This window comes from Meleagris gallopavo, chromosome 3 (genome assembly GCF_905368555.1).
Source record: "Meleagris gallopavo chromosome 3, MGAL_WU_HG_1.1, whole genome shotgun sequence".
NCBI classification, from domain to species: Eukaryota; Metazoa; Chordata; class Aves; order Galliformes; family Phasianidae; genus Meleagris; species Meleagris gallopavo.
In genome coordinates, this window is record NC_139406.1 from 23949019 (window position 1) to 23973094 (window position 24076).

The 24076-nt window shown below is 38.1% G+C and overlaps 1 protein-coding gene across 7 annotated transcripts in view; it reads left to right on the forward strand.

Annotated features, from left to right (window-relative positions):
- Positions 1-24076, forward strand: part of CTNND2 (catenin delta 2) — a 625555-nt gene that overhangs the window by 305882 nt on the left and 295597 nt on the right. For all 7 annotated transcript variants that reach the window (XM_085220451.1, XM_085220452.1, XM_085220453.1 and 4 more), the window contains 2 exons: positions 14306-14340; positions 14816-14932. In XM_085220451.1, the coding sequence (XP_085076577.1) occupies positions 14306-14340; positions 14816-14932 (152 nt within the window). The remainder of the gene's footprint in view (positions 1-14305; positions 14341-14815; positions 14933-24076) is intronic.

The window sequence follows — 24076 nt, forward strand, 5'->3', positions numbered from 1 at the left end:
AAGCAATATGGAATCCAAAAGTAAAAATAGAGGGATTTTTGTTAGAGGCAGGTGAGATGCAAAATAAGATCAAGGCAATTAGGAATACAAGGACATAGTGTGAAATCAGGGCAGGTAATCCACATCATGATAGGGTATAACCTTTTTCAGACTCATTTTTCAAGTGGATGACGCTTTAGTAAAAAAAAATTTGGGCAGGTGCTATGAATTCATTTATGTAAGAAGGTAAGCTTGAGCTTGGTGGAAAAATGAAGGCTACAGAGTAAGTGTGGAGCCAGCTGACTCCAAAAAGTTGAATTTTCCATGCCCAACAACTCAAGTCAAATACCTTGTAGCTGCTGAATAGACTGACAAGGAATGATTTGTATTTCTTTTCCTTCAAAGTGTTAGGTTACTCTTTGCTCTAATATAAACTTGAGGCTTGAAGGAAAAAGGGGAAGAAGGCTATCTGTTGTCAGACAGCATCGCAGTTCAGATAATGCCCTGTTTGTTCTTGGCAGGTTGTTCTGCAGCAATGAGAAAGGTTGCCCTCTCTGTCACATACATAACTCGTGTCAGGACTTTCGATAGAGAATTTCAGTGGAGACAGGCTTATTGTTGAGTTTCAGTTGTTTTTCAGGTGATGACACATATGTCTTATTGTTCTCTGCTCAAGAGGAAATTGAAATATTTATTTCCTTTCAAATACTTTGCTGAAAATTTAGAAGAAACTGAGAAAATGGTATCATGGGGTTCTTCTTCTGTTCTGGTGATTTAGTATCATATTTTCACAACAAAGAATTATAAAACAGAGATTGAATTTCCCTTCTCTTTTTCCCATTTGAAGTGCCATCCACAGCTTAAATGCAAGCTAAATAATAATAAATGCAGCCAGGTGGCTCACACATAATGGTCCTAGTTATTAGGACAGAAGTGGCACTGACTCCAAAAACACTGTACAAGATTCAGTGCAAAACAGTTGTTTTTTTTCAGATTGCATTGCATTGGATCGTAGTCCACAGAATTGAAATTTGTGTAATAAATGTAAATAACGACATACTCAAAACATATCTACTTCATATAAATAGCACACTGGATCCATCTGTTTCAAACCATTTTCCAGCAGGGACATTCAGAGCAAGGAGCAGAGGCCTACGTCCAGGCAGCTTCTGGAGATCTCCAAGGAGCAGAATTCACAGCCTCTTTGGGCAACCTGTGCCAGGGTTCTGTCACCCACGCAGGGCAGAAATGGTTCCTGAAGTTCAGGCAGAACTGCTTATATTTCACTTTGACTCACTGACTCTTGTCCCTTCTCAGCTCCTACAGATTTGGGTAAAATCTGAACTGCATAGGGAGAATTAAAGAATCCATGAATAATTTATGATAAGTATATTTATTGAGTGGATGAATATTCTTTGGGATTCCAGTGAGCTCAGTTTTCCTACAAGTTCCGTTAAGGCTTTTTCAAAGACAGAGGAAAAGTCAGAAGATGGGAAGAGGTTAGAATAGTTAGAAAATATGGGGAAAAAAAAATGTTGTAAAGGTTTCCAAACCAGCAATATTGCAGTTTGGTCAGATTTTATTTATTGCTGAAAAATAGATAGGGATAAACTAGGCAATCAAGCCGCCACCCTCATATGCATTCAGTGAGAAAAGAAGGGCAAGTTTAATCCTTCTCCCCCAGTTCTGACAGTGTCCTCACCCAGGACCTCCCCAGCGCTGGAGTGAATTCAGCCTTTTACAAGACATATGATGGTGCTGGCATTCCAACAGGTAGTGGTTGTATCACATTCCCAGCTCTGTACTTTGCTGCTGTGTGGTCAGTCTGTGATGGATAGCATCTGTGCATGTTACACATTTTTAATTATAAAATTATTCTTCAAAGCTTTTCTGCTGCTGAGAAGTAGACTTTACAGTGCACACAGGACTTAAGGAGACGATTTTTTCCTTGTAATATGGAAAAATTAAGGGTATTTTGAGCTCACGATGCTGCAGAAGAACAAGTGTTTGAATTTAATCTCTTAATGTCTTAAGATAAAAACAGGACAGAAAACGTTCATCCTCTATTAGTGTGCATCATCTAAACTTCTCATAATCTGTCTGCTAGCATTTTTTTAGATACAGTATTTCTAAAGACCTACAAGTTATTAACATCATGATGGTAACTTTGGTAAATAAGACTGTTATGGAATCATTCAAATATTTTTAATGGCCTCATTTTGTTTCCAACTTTTACATGTACATATGATACTACGTTTAATATAAACAGTTGGGTGATTCTGAAGTACTCAAATGAGTCAATGCTATTTCTATGTACATAAACAAATATGTACAAACACATGTATGTATAAAAACATATTTGTGTCAGGTGAGGAGCTCCATATTTCTGATAGAGATCAGAGGCATTTATTTGCTTTGAAATCTGGAATGTAAAATTACAACTAATCATTATTTGTCATCCTGGAAGATGAAAATATGCTATAATATGCAGTTGGAACATGTGTATATATTATAATGCCTATGGAAGCAAATAGCTATACTTCTAATATAAGTTTGTGGCTATTCTTTCTCTGCTATTCTATACTTATTTTTCTTCTCTTTCAATTACAGATGATGTTCCCATGCTGAATTAAAAAATTAGTGAATGTATTGGACAAAACAACATTTTAACTTCCTGTTTGATGCATGTAGTAGTAATTATAGTAAACCTTGATTTTCTCATCATCCCTCGATTTGTCTATCTGTATTATTGAGTGAATGTTTTGGAGCAGTTTACTGAATTTATGAGTAATAGAAATCGTATTGCTATGATTAGCTATATTTTATAGATGGCCATAAAGTATTTTCAGAATTCCTTTAATTTTTTTCAACAACCTCTTCAAAATCCATTTACTCTTTTTTCTCATTATGAAAAATAGAGTACTCATCCAAGGAGAAGGAAAACAATTTTCAGACTTAGTTTGCAGTTGAAATTAAATCCAAGTAATAGTAAGATGAGGTTTAATCTCATCTGAAATTAACTTGAGAATCAACAAGTCCAGTCTTTCTGTGGTATCAGAAGACTGGTTTAATACATTTCCAGTACTGATCTTGCATCAGCTTCAGTTTGTCTTAAACAAACTGAAGAAAACTTGGAGAAAAGTCCAAGTTTAATCCCAACACTGATTTTTGAGAAACTCTGTGTCATTTCCCTTTTGCTCAACCTCACTTCAGCATACTGGTTGTCTTGTCTGTTTTATTACATCTTCTGCTAAAAAACCTTTTAATGATCCTCGCTTTATTTTTAACCTATGAATTAAGCAGTGTCATCAGATAATGGATTAAATGCTTGATGAAATTCCAGATATTAGATCTATATTTCCTATTTTTACTCTCTCGGAGAAATCTACTGTTTTATGTGCTGTGTGAAGCCTTAATCAAATTCTGGGCATATATTTCATGTTCTAGGAGCCATTAGAATTCTAATTATTAGCAAATTAAACTATGAAAGTCAGCTTAGGCTTAGGTGGTGGCTATTTAATTTTCTTCCTCCATTTCTTAAATAGATACAATACTTTGTAATGTTGTTTAGAAAGTGTTCACCATACTGACCACCATACGTCAGCGGATGCTTTCAAGTATTCTTTATAGACTCTTACCCTTACCCTTTTTATTCTTTAAAATGGAAGCACATTAAGATCTGGACACAATTATTAACACTTGAAGAATGGCCACGGCTCCTAGCCAGTGCCAGATGAGCCTGCTGTGAGCAGGGTGTTGAGAGAGGTGCTTGGGAGTAGAAGTCCGTCTCTGCTTTCAGCACTGTCTTTACACTAACGTTCTAAGACTGTTATTTCCCAAAAGGACTACAACACACGGTGGTTTGTTTTCTTAATTGTTTCCACCTATTAGCTGTAGCATTTCTATACTTGGAGAAATGAATTTTGTCAAGTCCAGAAAAGATTTGTTTCTATTCGTATTTCGGGGAAATCATCTTTCTCTCTCTCTCTTAGCTTTATTTTGCCTATAGAAGCAGATTTCGCATTTTGACTGGTCTGTTTTCTCAACACACTGACTGGATGAGTAGAAAAATAGAAACTAATTGATTTTATGAGTAACTTTTAAACCTAGATTGAGATATTTAAAAGTAAATTTAAAGATATATTTAAAAAATATTTAAAACTTGTATGGTAGTAAAATGATGAGATAGCTCAGTAGACAAGCTCCTGAAGTTTCATTTACAGTAATAATAGAAAAGAAAAATAAAAGCAAAGCTGGAAACTATTGTTTCACATGTGCATGTTTTGGATGATGGAACATGTGAATAGGTTATAGGATAGGGCATAGGTTTTGCTTAGTGACATGCACTGTATGAAACTGAACTGGAGTCCACATCTGCCAGCTATGGAGAGGAAAGAATTTTGATTAATTGTTTTGAAAAAGTGATGTTAACAAATTCTAGAGAGGGATTTGCATAGGTGGCTAACAGATTAGTTTTCCTAAAATTTAGGAATCCCTTCACCAAAAAAAAAAAAAAGGCTTTTAAAAATTGAGCATGGTTCTGTATCTCCCACTGTGAAGTTACTTGGGATCTGTTTCATTTCCCATGTCTGATTATTCAGCAGTTACAAAAGTAGTGCTTCCATTTAATCTATTAGTTTAACATTTTGCTGCATAATTATACAGTTTCTCCAGAAAATACTAGGTGGCCCCTTGAGCAGAATGAAGATCAGTGCCCTATCTTAACACTTTTAAGTGCTACCACTTTTTAATTTCAGGTGCTTTGAGGATGCCAATAGATATAATTAGATTTTTATCCAAAAAGCCTTCACAGCAGTTAAATTCTGCTATTGAGAGCTACTGAGTTATGACCACAGTGCTATCAGAGATGGTAGAATAACCAATGTCTTAAATTTTTACAGTGATTAAAGTATATAGCTAACCCTCTTAAATTGTTTTCGAACTCAATGTGAGAACCTGTAGTATTCGTTAAATCACCTGTCTGGTGCACTGGGGCTGATTTGCATCAGGAAAGTTTGTGGCAATTAGATAACAAACATCTTTCACTGTTCTAATTTGCACAAATTGAAGACAAAAACAACAAAAAAAAAAAGAGTAAAATTAACTCTAGTGCACTGTGAATTTCATACTTCCAGATTTTTTTTGCAGAGAAAAATGGTCTTTTTGGCCATTTTAAGGAACAATATGGAAATTCAGGGGTAGGATTTTGTTTTCCATGAAAGACTGCCCAAAGCAGAAGAAGCAGGAGAGCTGAACAGGTTTAAGAACAAAATCAGCTGCATGGTTACAGATGCAAACAAGAATTTTTGGTATTAAGTTACAGAGAAGCCAGGTGAAAGCCAGAAGCAATTAGCAGATTTTCTGAGATCAACCGGGCATTTGTCTCTTGATTTGATCTGATTTTCAGTCACACTGCTGTTACTGCTGTAGTCCTTCATGGTGTACCTATCTGGTAGGTCTTAAAGTCAGTGCACACAATAGCAGGAAATCACAACTCCAAAATTCTCTTGCAACTTTAACTCGGTAATGAAATGTGTAGATTATGTACATATAGCAGGGAAAAAAGATTGAATACTGAGCCACACAGTGAAACTTCATGTACCAGATATATAGTATTTTTAAGTAGAAAGGTAGTTTCATCCTTTTGTTAACAAAACAATTGCAAAGGATTGCTCTTGTTGTCAAATGACTATTTAACAACATTTTATATTGTAATATTCTTCTAGGAATAAAGGCAGTGCAAAATGTTTTTGTTATCCATTGCATTAGCATGTTGTCTGAAAGTTTATTTTTTTCAAATTGCTATAAGGACGTCCTTTTACTGTTTAAGATTATTCTTTTTAATGCATACCTACTCTTAAAAATATATATTTCTTTAGTAATTTGTAGGCAATGAATTAATGAGTATTACTGTCTTAGGGAACTGATTATTTTTTTCCCCTCTGAGCATTAGTGGGGAAAAAAATCTCAAATAAAAGACTGTATTTTTATAGGGCAGAACTCCAGATGTGTCTGGAGGTTACATTTATTTTTTTGTCAGCTTGGATTAATGTAATTTTAGTCATTTTCAGTAATGAATATGTGATTAAACGTTATCCATATAGCTGAATAGCCGTTATTACCAGGTGCCGTTTTGGTTACTTGGATAATTTGTCAGCTCTGTTTACCAACAGACAGTTTAGAAATGAGAATTTTCACTCCCATAGTTGAAATCATAAATCAATAGCAATTGTTCAAGGGTTGATTCAGCTGCTTAACACCCATCTAATCGGCCAAATTACTTTTACATCCATCCAACAACTTAGTTTGGAAAGTAGTTCTCTGCTGCCTTTACATTCATACACTGAAAAGTAAATTTAAGGGTCATCATTTTTTGCATATTTGATTCTTGGTGCTGCCTGCTTCTCAAGTGACTGAATTTCTCCATTTCTTTGTGTTTCTGATAGTCTGAGAAACTAAAATAGGCAGTTGTGTGTGTGCTACATACTGTAACAATCATCAGGCTTCAGCAGGCTTCAGGATAACAGCCTGAGAGTAATTAAAAGGCTGAATACTGGACAGACCATCTTGGGATCTAGTCCAGTTCCCTTAAGTTTAAACTAGCATCAGCTCTTTCTAACAGATTTATCAAAGAACATTACAAGAACAGGTGAGAGTGGGGCCCATCACCACAAGTGGGATGGTTACTTCCACAATATTTTAGTACATTTTCTAAATTTCCAGCTAAAATTTCAATGAACCTCTTTGTTCTTTTAGCACACAGAATCACAGAATAGCCTTGGTTGGAAGGGACCTCAGTTATCATGAATCTCCAACCTCCCTGCCCACGTGCAGGGCCACCAACCTCCCCATTTCATACTAGACCAGGCTGCCAAGGGCCCCATCCAACCTGGTCTTGAACACTTCCAGGGATGGGGCATCCACAACCTCTCTGGGCAGCCTATTCCAGCACCTCACCACTCTCTCTGTAAAGAATTTCCCCCTGACATCCAACCTAAATCTTCCCTCCCTCAACTTAAAACCATTTCCCATTAAATCGTTTACTTAATCTTCCCCTAAAAACGATCAAAAAACTTTTCCTGCTCCCTGCAGTACCTTTTCCTGTTTCACGGCAATGTCTCAAGTCACGCATCTGGTGGAGAATACAGAAATAAAAAACAAAAAGAAATAAAAATAAGGTGGAGATGGCAATTTATTCAATCTCAAAATGCAGAAATATTTTAATGTTAAGAATATATTTTGTTAGTTACAAGGGACATCCATCCTATATTTTGGCACAGAGGGTGTTTGATCCTGGCCCAAGTAGCAGATAGCAGGTCTAAGCTGTGGGAAGGGGAACAGCAAAATTATCAGCTATGCAAAAAATTCTCTTCAGTAGGAAAGGAAAGGGGAAGGAGAGGAGAGGAGAGGGAAAAGGGAAAAGTTTTTTCAGTAGAAGGAGAAGGCAAAGAACCCAAGAAGGGTCAGTTTCTTGGAAAGAGCTGAGTGAAGCTAATGTGAAGAGGCTGTAAGGGAAGGGAATTGGGAAGTGGTGTGATGTGTGATTTCACGCAGTGTCAGACCATTTGTGTGTTGGGAGGTTTCTGCATGGAACGTGCTTTCTTCAAGGTACAGCCTGTCTGGCTTCTGTCTGCATTATTTCCCCAAGGAAGTGCTGAACTCAAAATGAGTCATTCCTCAAAAAAACAGAGAAAACCACTTTCTTACTGGATACTGAGGACAATACAGAACAAATAGTGTGGTTGAAATACTCCTAACTAAGTGAAGTCACGCTTAAAATAATTTACTTAAAGCAATGGTCAGCCTGAGTCTCTTAGCTGAATCTGCATTTTAACTTTGAAACTTTGAACAGAAAGGGTATCTCTGTTTGTCTATAGTGAGATAAAAAGCTTCGTGTTGCTGATGCATGTTTGTTATGTGCTGTAGTGCTCAGCTATCCCAGGAAGAAATACTGCAATGATCAAATGCACAGAAGTGGATTTCCTCAAAGGAATTTTATTTATATTGCACTCTGTTTCTTAAGAAGTTAATTTCCTGCTACCAAAGTCCAAATCCATAAAGTTTCAGAAAAAAATGTGTTGTGTTGATTATTTTTAACTAACGTAGAACTATTAGAGATTGTCTGAAGGAAGGCTATGAAGATGGTGAGGGGCCTAGAGGGCAAGATGTATGAGGAGCGGCTGAGGTCCCTTGGTTTGCTCAGCGCAGAGCAGAGGAGCTGAGGGAAGGCTTGATGGCGGCTCAGCTCCTCACAGGGAGCTGAAGGCAGCGCTGAGCTCTGCTCCGTGTGACAGCAACAGGGCCTGAGGGAACAGCATGGAGCTGTGTCAGGGGAGGGGCAGCTGGGGGTGAGGGAAAGGGGCTGCACCAGAGGGCAGTGGTCATGCACTCATACAGACTCCCCAGGGCAGTGGTCATGCACTCATACAGACTCCCCAGGGCAGTGGGCACAGCCCCAGTGCTGGAGTTCAAGGAGCATTTGAACAATGCTCTCAGACGTATGGTCTGATTTTTGAGTGGTCCTGTGTGGAGCAAGGAGTTGGACTTGATGATCCTTATGCGTCTCTTACAACTCAGACCACTGCAAAAATAATGCCTCCTATTTATTTCCACGGAAACTACAAGAGATGCAAAGAGCACAATAACTCTACTTGATAGCGAAAACTCAGTTACAAAACACTATTTTTCAACATTATCACCACCATTAGCTATGCATTTTCATTAAACATGAACAAGAGCTTTCTTGCCATGTTTATAAAAATGTGCACAAAAGGAGGTGAACCACTGTTTCACAGGTACAATGATTGCGTCATTGCTAGGAAAATGTTGCCCACACAGTCCACCTTTCACCAGCCCGAACAGATGGAACTCAGAAGGCACAAAATCTGGATTCAGAAGGATCACCCCTTTCCCTTTCCCTTTTTTTCCCTTTCCTTTCCCAAAAGACAATGCACATCATTTTACCTGCTGAGAGCTGCATCTTGAACTTTTTTTTGATGGTGAATTCACGTCGTCACTCCATGTGCTGCCATTTTGATTTTGGCTCATAGTGGTGACACTATGTCTCATTACCAATATTGAAGCAATCCAGGAAACAGTCAGCAGTGTTCTTTCTGTTTCTATGTGAGCATTTGTGGGGTCCATCTTGCACAAATTTTGTGATACTACAATGTTGCCACCATCATTTTCAAAGTATTGAAGCTGATATTCAGCTCTGTACAGAGTTCCCTGGCTGTAGTCTGGTGGTTTGTGCTGATGAGCTGATTGAGACACTCGTCATTTTGTGGTGTGACAGCTGTGCATGGTCCTCCGGAACATGGCTTGTCTTTCACATCACTGTCACCACTGCTGGAATGCACCACTCACTGCCTCACTGTGCTAACGTTAACTGTTCGGTATCCAAAAATGTTCACCAAGTATCGATGAATAATATCGACAGTTGCAATTCTTTCTGCATGGAGGAATTCAGTGCTTTATCCTCACTTCCATGTCATCATCAGATGGTATTTTGTCAGCCCCTCTGCTGCCCCTCTGCTGCTGCAGCAAAATGGAATGGAATATTGGCAGAAAGGTTCAACATCTACTGCCCTACCACCAACATCTGCCTATGATGTCATGGGTCAACATCATAAAATAGAAGGCATTACTTTCAGGGAAGCTCCTGTGTGACTGTATGAATCTATCATTTAGATGCATGATGAGATCCATCATTGTGGCTGATCAAATACAATAGTACAATACTATCCAAACTGATACTCTCAGAAAGCATAGTTAAATTTTCACTGTGCTCATGTTCAGGTGCAGTTTGAAAATGAACTCCTTACCTAAATAAAAATAGCTAATGAAGCAAACAGGAAGAACTACATTATTACTTTATCAGAAATCCTCTTATTTGTGAACCATCATCTTTTTTTCTTAATTATTTTATGAATTAAGGGAAATTACACAATGAATTAATTTGATTTGATTTTAGCTTCTCTAAATAAGAACATGAGAATGGTTTTATTGATTCATAATTAGGGTATACATAAGTCTGTACCCTATCTGCCCCAGGAGACAAAAATGGGCATCTGTGGAAGAATAAAAATAGGAGTTATGTAATTCTAGATTCTCTAATATTATTATTGCTTCCAAGTTTAAAATGAAGTACAACAAGGACTCAAATGTATCGTCCTTTGAATTCTTCTCCATGACATACTTCAGAGAGTTTTCTGTGATTCTCTCTCTGCATTATCACACAGGAAACTAATGGCAAAACTGAAACTAAAGAAAACTGGATGCTTCTGGCAAGCTAAGTAGCAAGTGTTTTGTTTCCAAGTGGCTAAGTTCAATCAAAACTTCAGTAAATGTTTTTCATAGAATCATAAAATAGTTTGGGTTGGAAGGGACCTCAGGGATCATCAAGCTCCAACCCCCCTGCTGAATGCAGGGCCACCAATCTCCATGTCTAATACTAGACCAGTTAGAATTGATCCTCTTGTTGACTACTTCAGGAGTGAGGATAAAAACTATAAGGAAATGGACTATATTATGCTCTCTCCATTAAATAGCAGCCTTGCTGCCTGCTTTGTGAACACATCAGTAGCACTCTGGGCAAAGAGCAAAACTGCTGAAGGTACATACACTGCAGTTACATTGTGCTCATACTACTGCAGCACGTTGAACATTAAATCTCACCTAAGTAAAAAGAAATGGAACGTCTATTACTAAGCATAATCAGTGCATGAAAAGTGGAAATAAAGAGGCTGGAACATTTTTAAAAAGTCACTTTTTAAGGAAAATATGTCTGCACATTGCTGCATCACTTTTGAGATCTTAAGGAAATTTTGTGCATAATTCCTTGTATCTTTGAAAATAAATACTAAACACTCACCATCGAGCCTCAGATTTCTGCTATTTATTTTTGAAAACCTAGGGAATTGTAAAAATTTGTCTGGGAAGAAAGAAAAGAAAAAGACAATTCCCTTTCCTCGTAGGAATTTGTAGCAAGGTCTTTCTAATACAGGTGGGAATTAACCAACAGTTTTCGCAGAATCACAGAATTGCAAAGTTTGGAAGGAACCTCAAAGGATCCTCAAGTCCAACCCCCTGCTAAAGCAGGTTCCCTACAATACGTTGCACAGGTAGACATCCAGATGGGTCCTGAATACGGAAGGAGACGATGCCAGTTTTCTGGCACTGTAATCTGTGAGGAAATCTGTAGCAATTTTAAAAGTTTCTTTGAAATTCAAAGGGTACAAAAGCTCAGTACTCAGATGAGTAAAATATTAGGGGATTTGAGGAGTGGGGCTTTCTGTTTATTCCTTTTTTTTTTTTCTTTTTTTTTTACAGTTTTGATGATTGTTGTAAAGTATTAAATTTGATTTGTTGGACCATCAAAAGGACTTGTTGATGTGACAGCTGAGTTGATACCATGGCTGATTAATAGAATGTGATTTAGGAGAGATGACTGTGTCCCATCTATAGAGGTGATTATTGCAGTCAGAAATTCTGATGTATTTTAAATTGGGCAACTAAGAAATAGTATAGAGCAATTAGGACCTTTTTCTACGGTAATTGTAAGGAATTATATCAGATTTATTCTTAGTTCTTTTTTTTTTTTTTTTCCTCAGACAGTTGATACCAAAGGTTGGTTTATTTACAAAACATTAAAGAAAATATATTGTTTATTTAAGAACTGTTCCTCCTTTGCTTGAACCAGAATATTAGTGCTTCTCAACCTCCATGCTTTTTATGAAATGTCTCTGAATCTTTTTTGTTCCACCTTCCACAAATGAGAACTTCCAGAATAGCATTTTAAAAATCAGTGAGACAGTATCTGCCTGTAATTATATACAGCTATGTTTGTGAGGCTCCATTGCAAAAGTAATTGAAAAGATTACAGCTGATACAGCTCCTCATAAAAGTCCTTTTATAGCTGTTGCATAGTAGGGTTAGATATAATTTCATGAATTGTTTTAGAAAACAACAGAAAGAAACATTTTATATAGCAGATCATTGCAGCACTTCCTCAAAAACGGAATGACAAGTGGAAACTTAATGACTTCTGCACACAGAGAGGCACACGAACGCTTCTTGGGTAATCAAAGGAATACAACAGTGTGGGTTTGCCCTTAAAATGTGTATGCAGCTCTGTGATAAATCGAGAGATGGGCCAGACAGAGTGACTTAAAGTCCTGAACTCCCACCAAGAATTAAGGGTCTTTGTTGCAGTGCTCTTTTAAAGATCAGTAAGGCATGTGACTTGACCATCATAGTCGTGTGCACTGATGTTCATTTGCACCAACATTTTTGTGTGGGGTGACAAAGAAAATGAATTTTCACATTCTGCCTTTGGGCATGGTTTTGGAACCCAGTCCCGATGCAGACTCTGCCCCAACTCCCAGAGGTCTCTGCATTGCCACCACCTGGTGAGCCCCCTGCTCACCATCCCTATGGAGCAGCCTGCCCTTGCTGCCCTCTGACACCTGCATTGAAAGACAATCCTTGGGTATCTATCCAGATAGCTCACTCTTTGTGCACAGATTTAGATTATCTTTTCTCACTGACATGGATGAGATGACTTTCAGTGTTGTTGCCAACAAGATTTAGAAATTTGTTTTGCCAGCAAGAAAGCCACCCGAGGTATTGAATTTTGTGGTGTCACTTGAGGTGGTATCTATTACTTATGTAGAAAACTCGATTCTGGAGGTAGGACTGTATAGTGGGGAAATATATGCTGCATATTATGGATGACTCTAATTCCAGGAAGGCAGAATGCTTTCAAGTTGCTCACTTTGCTTTGAAACGTCTGCAGGTGCCAACTGAACATTCAGTTTGAAAAGTTGGGCAAACGGAATTGCAAAAAGAGCCACTGTCCCTTGTCACCACCAAATGGGGTCAAGGCTACATTTGAAAAGGCATTTTCAATTAAAGTCATCTCTTCAGTTCAGTACTTTGCCATAATTATTTGCCAGAGAACTCTGGCTGTGTTTATCTTCAATATTATTAGCTTCAATGCACTCGAGTGCAAACATTTTAGCTGAGTGTCTGATCGAAGGACTAGCTTCTTAATCTATGAAACCCCACACCAGTGCATCAAAATAAGCCACAGGTGGAGGATATTTGGAAATTAATGATGATCTGTAGATTTGAATTTGTCAAATTAACACTTGTGATGCCAGCTGGAAATTAAAACATGCTTTTAGTACTATTTATATGTAAATTAGGCAATTATCCTTTTTTTTTTTTTTAACTACCAATTTTGATCAATAATTAACTTAGGTTATTTCCATCCAGAAAGAAGCATTTCATTTCATTTACATTATTCTTATTCACAGGACATAGATGCAAGGAGCTCTATTCACATATTCATAAGAGGTTCAGCATCCGCTAGGAAAGGAGAAAACTATTCAAGATTTAAAACCCATGTGCTTCTAAGAAAAGCATTTATTCTTGACGTCAGAAATAAATATTAGTTTTGTTTGAACCCTTCAAAATTCAATTTGTCTTGTTTTTTTTGTTGTTCCTGTTGATTTTTATTTTCCAATAGGTATAAAGATGTACAGAAAAAGGTTTTAATCGTGACTGTAATAATCAATTCACTATTATTAAAAGTATTATGAATGACTGCATTTTGTATTCTTGGCATGTAAGGAAGATCTGTAGCGAAGGACGGGCACATCATGCCTTTAGAAAAGTGTACTCATTGGCTAGTTGAATATATCCTTCATTTTATCCACTAAGGAAAAAAAAAAACAACAACATGGAAATCTGACCTATGTTCTAATGTACACCCTCATTATTATAAATTAAGACCTTCCATTGCTTAAGGGCTTGTATATGAAAGAACAAACACTTCTAAGTTTACTTTCTTGTGCAGGCCAGTTGAATTAGCTTTGCTGCACTTTTGAGTAATAAAAATGTACATAAGTAGAACCAGGAACAGTGCATGTAAAGTCATTTAAAAAAAACAGAGGTAACTGCTCACTTGAGAAAGCAGTCTAAAAAAACAGGAAAATCGGAGAAATAGGATCTCCAGAAGTTGCAAAATGTTGACAATTTAGCTTTGCAACAGTGTAATTTCCACATTAAGACTAAAAGAGTGGCTTCTGTATGTACATTTTCAATTATTTAGTTAAGAAATAGTTTATTTTTCCCTGCTGAATGAATACTGTGCAAGTTATTCCTAAAAAAAAAAAAAAAGAAATATACATAAAATAATGCTTCATAAACTCTGCTATTTATTCTCAGGTCAGTTTCTTCAGAATATATTTAGATCTACATATTGGTGGCACAGAACTGAATCATTTCATAAAAAATTAACATTTTTTCTTTTTCTTTGCAGTTCAACAGAAGAGCAGTTTCACTGGCAAACACAAGGTAATAAACTTATCTACTTGTAGAGTACTGCATATATTCTCTCCCATAAAGAATATGCTTCCTAAATAAGGTAGAGGGGAGAACAGCATGCATTTATGTGCTTATTGGGTGTTTTCTTTTCTAGTGTTTGAAAACTCTGCTGAAAAAATAGTAGAACTTGACAAAAGTGGTTAGGGTTGGCAAATGGAGCATCTACATAGATAGAATAAAGCAAAGTTTTGAGAGAGGGCACTGGTCTCTAGGTTTTTCTTAAGATAAGACCTGTGCTTTCTTAGTTTGCTTTTATTAATCCAAAGCCAAACTTATAAAGGGCAGCATAACTCTCCTGGATCAATGTGGCCAGCTTGCTCATAATATGCCATTTTGGTGAGTTTTCCATTCCTTCATCAGCTATAACTGATATATGTACGTGATAGCACGTAACTAGTTTTATCTTTTGCGTTTCTTGTACTTTTTTATGTTAATGTTATTATAGATGGTCAGAAGGATATAGAAGATGAGCTCACTACAGGTCTGGAGCTGGTGGACTCCTGTATTAGATCACTGCAAGAATCAGGGATACTTGATCCACAGGACTATTCAGCCAGTGAAAGTAAGTTGCAAAAAACTTGCTTTTCAGAACCCACAGTTATTTGTAATATTTCATGCTTTAAAACTGAATACATGTATTAGAATGTTTTTCTCATTATTTTCTCAAATCAGCAGAAAACAGTGTAACTGGGAGCAGGAAAATTGCCTCCCTGCATTTCCAATTTGATTTTTGATTTTCTTTGTAATTGAGAGAATTTCACTGGCAGTCCGTGGGCAGAAGCCCCATGGAATGTATTTTAAGAAATACATTTAGAAATTGCAGTATGGCCATACTGTATTACAAGGTCATGACACAAGACTTCAACACCATCACTACAAAAGCATCTTTAAAGCAGCACTGCTTCAGTATGCAAAAGCAGTAATTGAAATGTGAGGTGGTGTGATGTCACTTTTTAGCTAGTAGCTGATAGTCTCTAGGACCAAAATTTTCAAATGGATAAATGGGCCATAATTGTTGAACTATTTAAGGATGATGCACAGAATGCCAGCAGCAGCAGCAAGAAAGCTGAGGCCTATTCTCAGATGTTAGTTCACTGGTCATTTGGTAGCTGTTCTTATTTTGCAGAAGAGTGCTTTGAGTGGATAGATCCTCTGCTAGGATCAGCAGCTGGAGAAGTGAATCAAAGCTGCAGTGAGTAAGGAACAGGGACGTGCCACCCAGTGTATTTGTAGAGCAGATACCTACAAACGCTTGTGCTCCGAAATCACATACACTGAGACAAAGCTTTCCAACAGGTTGACAAGTCTGATATGAGATGTAACAATGGGCACAGAAGATGCAAATTAGTTCCCTATTTTCCTTTGCTTTTCCTCAGTCTCCTGTGTGATGCACTGTTCCTGTCTGCCACAAACTATACACGCTTTCCCATCACTCCTACTGCTGCTCCTGACGTTACCTTGGCTTTTCAATTTTCTCTCTTTTGCCTCTATATGTCTTTGTCTCTGCTCCCTTGAGCCATTTTTGTCTTTTTCAGTCCCTTGCTGCTTAGTACCCTGTGACTGAGTCACATCTTTCAGGGTGGCTGCCCATATTCAGCTTTCTTAAAAACAAAGGGAATGATTTCCCTTTCCTGTGGAAAGGCTAATGGAATGTGACAGCAGCCTTCTGCAAAGCAATGGTGAGTTGTCACCTGAAATGTCGTCATCATTTCAAGTGAAAGCAAAGCAGTGCAAGGCTGAATGCAGAATTTTAATTTGTCAGAACATTTTTCATTATTTTAAAACAAGATTTGCAATCAGATTCAAAGTTGACAGTCCTGGAACAGTAGATAGTGTTTCACTTTTCATGTACACAAGATTTCTGGGCCAACAATATCACTAACAGTTTTGGTAAGATGCTCTTTGACCTGAGAAAAATTTTCTGTTGGGAAAGCATGATGCAACAGCTTAAGCCCTTATAAGTTGCCCTGAGTTTTTCACCTCTTACTCTATTGTATTCATTTTGGAGTGAGAAGAAACAGACTGAATGACTGATCACAATTGTTTTCATACATTAGATAGAAAAATGAATCTGCGTGGACTGCATAGGGAAGGTTGAAAGCGAGAAGCCCCCATGGCTGGGCATTGCAGAAACTGGATGAAGAAATTAAAACTAAGAAAAATGTTAGGGAAAGATGAGGATAGTAGGTAGAAAGAAATCTGAGTAGGTGAAGGTAACTGGTATTCAAACAGATTTCTGAGGAACATCACAGAAAGATAGGAATCAAATAGGAATGCAGTGAAACTAGATTGCCGTTTGCTATTTATGGTTGTTAATTAAGAATCAGATATATATGCCAAGGCCAACAGTTGCAGTTAATCGATCATAAATGCAGTCAGGATGTCATACACTAGATTTTTCCTTTTGTTTGGGAGTCTGTTTTCAATTTAGAATAAAATTTAACAGATCTATCAGTTAAAATGCTATTCTGTTTGCAAAGCTAAAAACACCATTATCAAGACTGTCTGTGCAAAATATTTTTTTTTTCCTTGTGACTGTACTCTACAGCAATTATTATCATGTTTCGTTTTGTACATTTTCTGTCAATGCTTAATTTACCCTAAAGCTAAGGTTTAGATTGTGCAGTAACAGGTTGGTCATGAGCCAAGAAGGCCAGTGGTATCCCGGGGTGCATTAAAAAGAGTGTGGCTAGCAGGTCAAGGGAAGTCTCCCCCTCTACTCTGCACTGGTGAGGCTGCATTTAAACTACTGTGTCCAGTTTGGGGCTCCCCAGTTCAAAAAAGACAGAGATCTAGGAATCCAATGGAGGACCACAGCAATGGTAAGGGGCCTGGAGCATCTCCTCTATAAGGAATGGCTTGGTAACCTGCGTCTCTTCAGCCTGAGGAAGAGAAGACTGAGAAGAGATCTAATAAATGTTTATAAATAAAATACCTTAAGCTGGAAGGCAAGGCTGGATGAGGCCAGGCTCTTCTCGGTGATGAAACAGGACAAGGAGCAGTGGTCTACTCTTGAACATAGAAAGTTATATACTAATCTGCAGAAGAATTTCCTTGTGGTGACGGGTTGCCCAGAGAAGTTGTGGAGTCTCCTTCTATGGAGATATTTAAGATGTCTAGATGCTTACCTTTGTGACTTATTGTGGGGTACCTGCTGTAGCAGGGAGTTGGACTCTTGAGGTTCCTTCCAACCCCTGTGATTCTATGATTCTATGATTTCATCTTGAGCACTACTAACTTCTCTACACAATGAAAACATAGATATTAAATGAAAACAAAAATTATTTATTTAATAGTTGAGCTTCTTACTTAAAGCTTACTTAAATCTCTCCTTTGCATCCTAAAGTTCTGATGTGATAGTTAGGAAATCATTCAAGTTACCTTTTTCCAGTATATAGTTTTATATGTTAGTGCTTCACCCACAGGTGTGTTGAGAACAAACACATCTAGTTGAACTGTGGTAGCAGTGTCTCAAACATATGAAAAGTTATACAAAGGGAAATCTAGGACTTACTCTGGAGTATCTCACAATATTTGCATTTCATAAACAATTTTCATCGTAATTCGTTCAGTTTCTACATAGGATGTGAGATAAACATCTCACTTCATAAAAAACATTGTTTGTGGTGCATTGGAACTTGAATATTGAGTGTCATAGTGTAATCCACAAGAGTTTGTTTTTTTCCTTTGTGTTGGACCATTTCAAGGAAGACCCAAAGTGGCATGATGAAGAATGAGGCAATCATGCAACACTGAATAGGTTTGCATTTTTGTGTGCACTGTCCATAAGACAAGGAGAGAGAGGAAGGGTGATAATTCAGAAAAATCATCATTGCATGCCATCTCTTAGCTTTTGTAGTCTAGAATTTACAATTTTACCTGATTTTACATCTGCATTTTGAATGCATAGCTGTATTTTATGTCACTAGGCTAACCCTGAGGAGAACATTTCTAGCCTGCTGTGTCAGTTCTAGCCTAGTTGAGGCTGATTTTTGAAATCATGATATGAAAGCTTCCCCAAGGATGCGACCACAGCTTCTTTTCCCGAACTGCGTGCACCTAGTGTAACAAGTTAATCTGTTGGTAGCTTTACCTTTGAAGAAGATTAGTGTTTCTGTAGTCAGAATCCTTATGATTCAGTTTTATGCACTCTGACTTTCTCAGAACTGTTTTTAAAAAATGGTCATGTAGCAGCCACAGGCAGCTGTTATAATACCTCAAATCCCAAATATCATCTCACGTGCTATTTCTTTATCAGCAAATAGAAGTCATGGACATAAGCTAACAAGACATATCATACGAAGGTGGCTTAGGCAGGAGGTGTTTCATATTGCTAGGAATAGTGCTCACTAATTATCTTTGCTGAATTAACTGATAGACAAATACATAGGTAGTGCTGTATAAAGCTCTTATTAGTATGGGGCAAGCAGAGCCATCCATTATTTTTAAGTAATTATTGTCAAAGATGAGCTTTCCTCACATAAGCTTTCTGTGGTTGCCCTGGCCTGGGACAGGGCTGTATGCATCTGAGAGGTGCTCCTGCACTGTGGCCAATCTCTTTCTTCTGTTTCAACTCAGTATAAACTGGCTTCCCAGAAAAAAAAAAAGTGTTTCTATTTTGTGTTTCACATTGGATGTTAGGAAAAATTTCTTCAGAAGAGTGGTGAGGCATTGGAACAGGCTGCCCAGGGAGGCAGTGTAGTCAGAGGTGTTCAGGAAACTGGTAGATATGGCAATAACGGACGTGATTTATTGGGCATGGTGGAGATGGGCTGACAGTTGTGACTAGATGATCTCAGTGATCATTTCCAACCTTAATGATTCTATGATTCTGTGATTCTACTTAGAGACAAGCAAAAAGCAATTGATTATGAATAAGGTTGCAGGTCAGTTAAGACCTAAACCTGCATACCTTTGTCCAGCTTCCTGTACTGCAGGAATTTCTCTTTGCCTTTACATAGCTATAAATCTGTCGCAATTATGTCACTCCGATTATTATGTCACCACATACAACCTGACGTTGCTTTCATGGTGTTAGAGAGGAGCTGAGATTGTCTTATGTGCTTGTGGAGATGCCACCAGCAGAAGGTCAATAGTTCACTAGTACCCTCAGTTTCTGAGGTGGGCAGCTAAGGGCTGCTGGTCCATATGGTGGCAGCCATCTTGTACTGCACATCCCAGGCTCCACCAGTCCCTCAGTGTGACTGTAGCGGCACTCCCTCCCTCCTCCTTCTGTCAGTAGCTGTAAAACTCAGCATGGCAGCCTGAAGTGGGTGGCTGAGCTGGCTGTTCCTTTCTGAAACTTTCTTCAGCCCACTGTTTTCTGTTTCTGATGGGCCCCAGAGCACAGTTTTTGTACAAATGAATACTTGTCATTTAAACAAGGTTCAGGGAAAGATTAGAGAGATGAAAGCCAAGCTGGGTCACGTAAAAGATGCTGGGAATGGGTCTCAGGATAAGGATGGAAACGTTCATTGAGTGTATGGACTGGAATCACTGAAGGAAACATGCAGGGGAGCAAAATTTTGATGGGCTGTGGACCAGAGTTCAGGACAGAGTTAATACTGATGATGTTTCAGATAAACATAAGGCCACAAGGAGTATTGAGTGATGACTCTTGCTCAATTTGTGGTGTAACTGAGTGATTCAATCAGCAAAGAAACATGAAAAAAGCATTTTCAGAGAGCTGAGTAAGTGGAGCTATGTATTGTGGAGACTGTATGTTAATCGTTTAGATTAGAAAGCTTGGAAAAATGGGAGATGAAAGAAAGAAAAGACACAAAAGGAAGAAAAGTTCAGGGAGAGAAGGCAAGTAAACACAGATGTACAACTGTGGATGAAGAAGGTTAATTGCTGGAGAAAGCTTTTCATTAAGGCTGATAAGGTCACAGTGTTGCCTGCAGGTAGGTGGGGAACATGTTGATGAGCTGTCTGAGGCACCAATGCATCCATCCTCGGTGACACAGAGCCTGGAGGACTCTGAGCAATCACTGAAGTCCAAGCTGCCTTTTCCTGCCAATGTTTGTAAGTTTGCATTTTAAAGATGAATAAACGAGATCAACATGGAATGAGAGGAAAGTTTTGGTCCTGATTTTTTTTCCTTCTTACTAGCTTCCTTTTGCCATTGTCTCTATGGTTCATTTGCATGCCACACTATGGACTGCATAATACTAGCATCAAAATCAATTCTGACATAATTCACTGGGGCAGATGGAGTCCTTACAGACCTGTAGAGGTTGCAGAAGTGAGGAGAGGCAATGGTTACTTACTCTTGTCATGACAGTAGCAGAATGAGGGCTAAACAGACTGCTGAGATAACTGAGCAAATTCATTGGCACTTTCTTCCTAACATAAACCACAGGCTCAAATGTCTCCTAATCCAAAAGTCTCTAACTTTAATTTAAGGTATCTATACTTAAATCTGTCATGCTATTTCCTTTGCTTCAGTCTCCACAAAATGAACCTTAGACTGGTCTTAAAAAGATTATGGAACAGATTTATGGAGCTTTTGGTGTTTAAGTTTCTCATCGAAATGGAATCGTCTCACCAGTTATTTTTCTCTTGCTTAATCATTTCATGTGGAAACCCTCTTTCTTTGCTCTCTAAATAGTTACTACAGACAGCAGCAATAGAGCTTTTGTTGACACGGATCACAAAAAACTCCTGTATCACTGTGACATGGCTGCAATTCTCAGATATTTTTAAAATGCTGCATTCTAATCTTTAATTTAAAACTTGGCGTTTTGTATTGAAATTCCCGCTTTCCCCACCTGACTGCCAGTAATACGGGCAGTCTTTTTCACATTTTCTGAATATTCACATCTGTGACTGCTGTCCTCTGTTCAAGATTAATTAGAGAATACAGGATGCTGATAAGGCAGTAAATACAACATAGATTAAATAATACTGTCTTCTTGGCTTTTACCATTTCAGAGTACGCTTTGCTAAGGCTACATATTAACAAAATTGCAGGCAGTTAGGAACATCCCAGTCCTTCTGTAGAAGAAAAAACATGGCTCAGCACAGAGTATTCAGTCTCGTGATGTATTAACTCTTCTAGTCACTTAAAACTGTTTGCCCCAAATGCAACACAGATGGATAGCAGTCCATTTAAAAGTCTCTCTTTTTTTTTTCCTCTAAAGAATGACTGACGTTAGATGAACAGACAATTTTTATCTTGGGAAATTATACGTACTGTTGTATTAGACAGATGTGTTTTTCACTTATCTAAGCTGCCTAATTCTGAGGCTAAAAAGATGGGCTATGCTCTTATTTTATTGTCTTAATTCAATTTTGTTTCAGCAATTTTTTACAATAACAGAGATCCTCCTTACTCAGTGTGAAAACAGATGTCCCACTCTGAAAGAACTCCTTCTCCAACCTTTATGATTTTCATCCTTTATCAGCTGCTTTATTCATTGATATTGAAAATAGATTGAAACAAAAAGGCCCCATTTACACAATGAATGTGTAAAAAGATATGTGTTTATGTGTTTTCAATTCCACTGCTCTTCTTTGTGAAATTGCCACCTGTCAGATGGCTGACATGCTGAATGAGTTGAAATTTGGCATTGGTGGACCTCACAATTTGTTGATAGATGAAGTTATTTCCATTTCATTATCTACTGAGTGCCAGGGTGATCCAGCTGAGTCATTCTTTGCGCACACAAAGAAGGTGTTCTCATGGGATCTCCTGATAAACACACAAACTCAAAAAATCATGCGCTCTTCAAGTCTGTTTCAGAGACAAAAATCACCTCAGCACTGTGGATGTCCCTCTTTAATTTTAGAAACTGAGTCTTTGGAATAGCAGTGGCATAAGTACATTAAAAGGGTCACCTCACCTTTCCTCCTACTTCTCTTTCCTGTTGCATTAATGCAAACCTGGCAGTCATCTGACTCAACAGTTTTTAGCTACAGATAAGTCACACTGGGTATGTGTCTGAGGAACCATCTGACAGTCTTTTAATATATTCAGAGTAAATATTTATGGGTGGATCTTTGGCTCTTGTTATTCCATCCATCTCTTTTAATGCAAGCCTTCCCAATTTGTTAGCTTGAAACTCGGGGGTTTTCAAGTCATCTTTGCCCAATTTCTAATGACGTACATCCTCTAAACAGTGAGCAGCAGCCAGAAACATCTTCTGTTTAAGTGCAGTCTCTCTGTTCTCTGTTCCGTGTTCTCACCCAGAACTTTGCGCACTAACCGTCCAAACCTCTTATCATTGGTATCAGCATGGTAAGATTCAGGTAAAACAAGCTTATCTTTCTTTCTAGTATATTGCATCATGTTAAATTCATGCTTGGCTTCTCACTTCAAGAGAATAAGTGATTTTTTTATTTTTTTTTAAATCTTTCCTCTTTTATCAGTTCCCTTACACAGTCAGGAAAAGGCCACTGCAAAGAGTAAGTTTTAGGAGTGGAGCCACACACCTTCCCAACAGCAAACCTGATGGTATTTGGCATCTGTTTCACCAGCCGTGCCCTGCTAAGTCATTCTGACTGTGGGATATTATGGATTGTAACTCGGGTCACGCTGATCTTGCTCTGCTTAGATGCTGTGCCCATCTTCAAACTCTTAGGACTGTTTACTCACAGGAGGCCTGGGGAATTCTGCAGGAGTCAGCAGCACTCTGCAAAGCAGCCTCTGCTTTCTCTGGTTCCTCAGGGGTAGCAAAGGGGTTGCTGTGAACACCCTCCTATGCATGACACTGAAAGCCTGTTTTTCTGCAGTTATTTTAAAGACCAGTCAGGCATCCAAGGGGATTTATAGGCTTCTCAGGGAGAAAGTGGTTGAAGCCACCAGCAGAACTGTTCAAAACATGACAGTCCAGTATGTTCATGTCCTGTTGGATCTAAATTGCTGGCTTCATTTTAATCTCCCTCTAGCCTTGTCCTTTCCGATGCTCTCATCTTTGCTATCCCACTGTTCCCTAAAATACCCATTCCTTTCTTGCCAAACCCTTATGTCCATTACTTACCTTCTTGCTTCCACTGTCTTTTATTTTCCAATTCCTTTATCTTTTCTGTTTTCACACATCATGAAATAAAACCTCAGTATCTTGTTTCCCAAACAGATGCTTATTCATCCTCAGAGAAAAAAAAAACAAAACACTTTCAGTATAAAAGTGGCCTTGTAATCCTTACTTCTTACACGTTTATCTGACTCCAGGCTAATCCACATTGCTTGCTCATGTGTCATGTTGACAGAGCAAAAGTAATAGTATGACAACGTTGCACATAAGTCATTTGTAAGTTCCCTCCATTTCTGTACAGTAGCCTATAGTATGATTTTTGTTTCAGTGCATTGTCACCTAAAACATGTTTGTTAGGGTTCCCTTATCTCAGGTTATGCCTACGTGATGAAATGGGCTTTTATATATCACTTCCATACTGATATCACCATATTACTATATACTGGGATTGCTTCTCTTGAGATGAGTTTGACTTTGGAGCATGGTGTTATTTTATGCTTTTTGACTTAAAATTGTTGCCTAAAGAAAACAACTCCTTAAATTTTCACCTTTTTACTGCATTACAAAATGTGAAAGTTGAATTAACACAGTAGTAATAACAGCTGGTAAAATATGTATGGATGGAGGAGGAAAATGGGAAGGAGAGAGCAAAGAGATCAGAAAAGCAAGAACAATTAGTAGCAGCTTCAAAGATGGAAAGGAGGTAATGATCAGCCTGTAATGATTAGCCT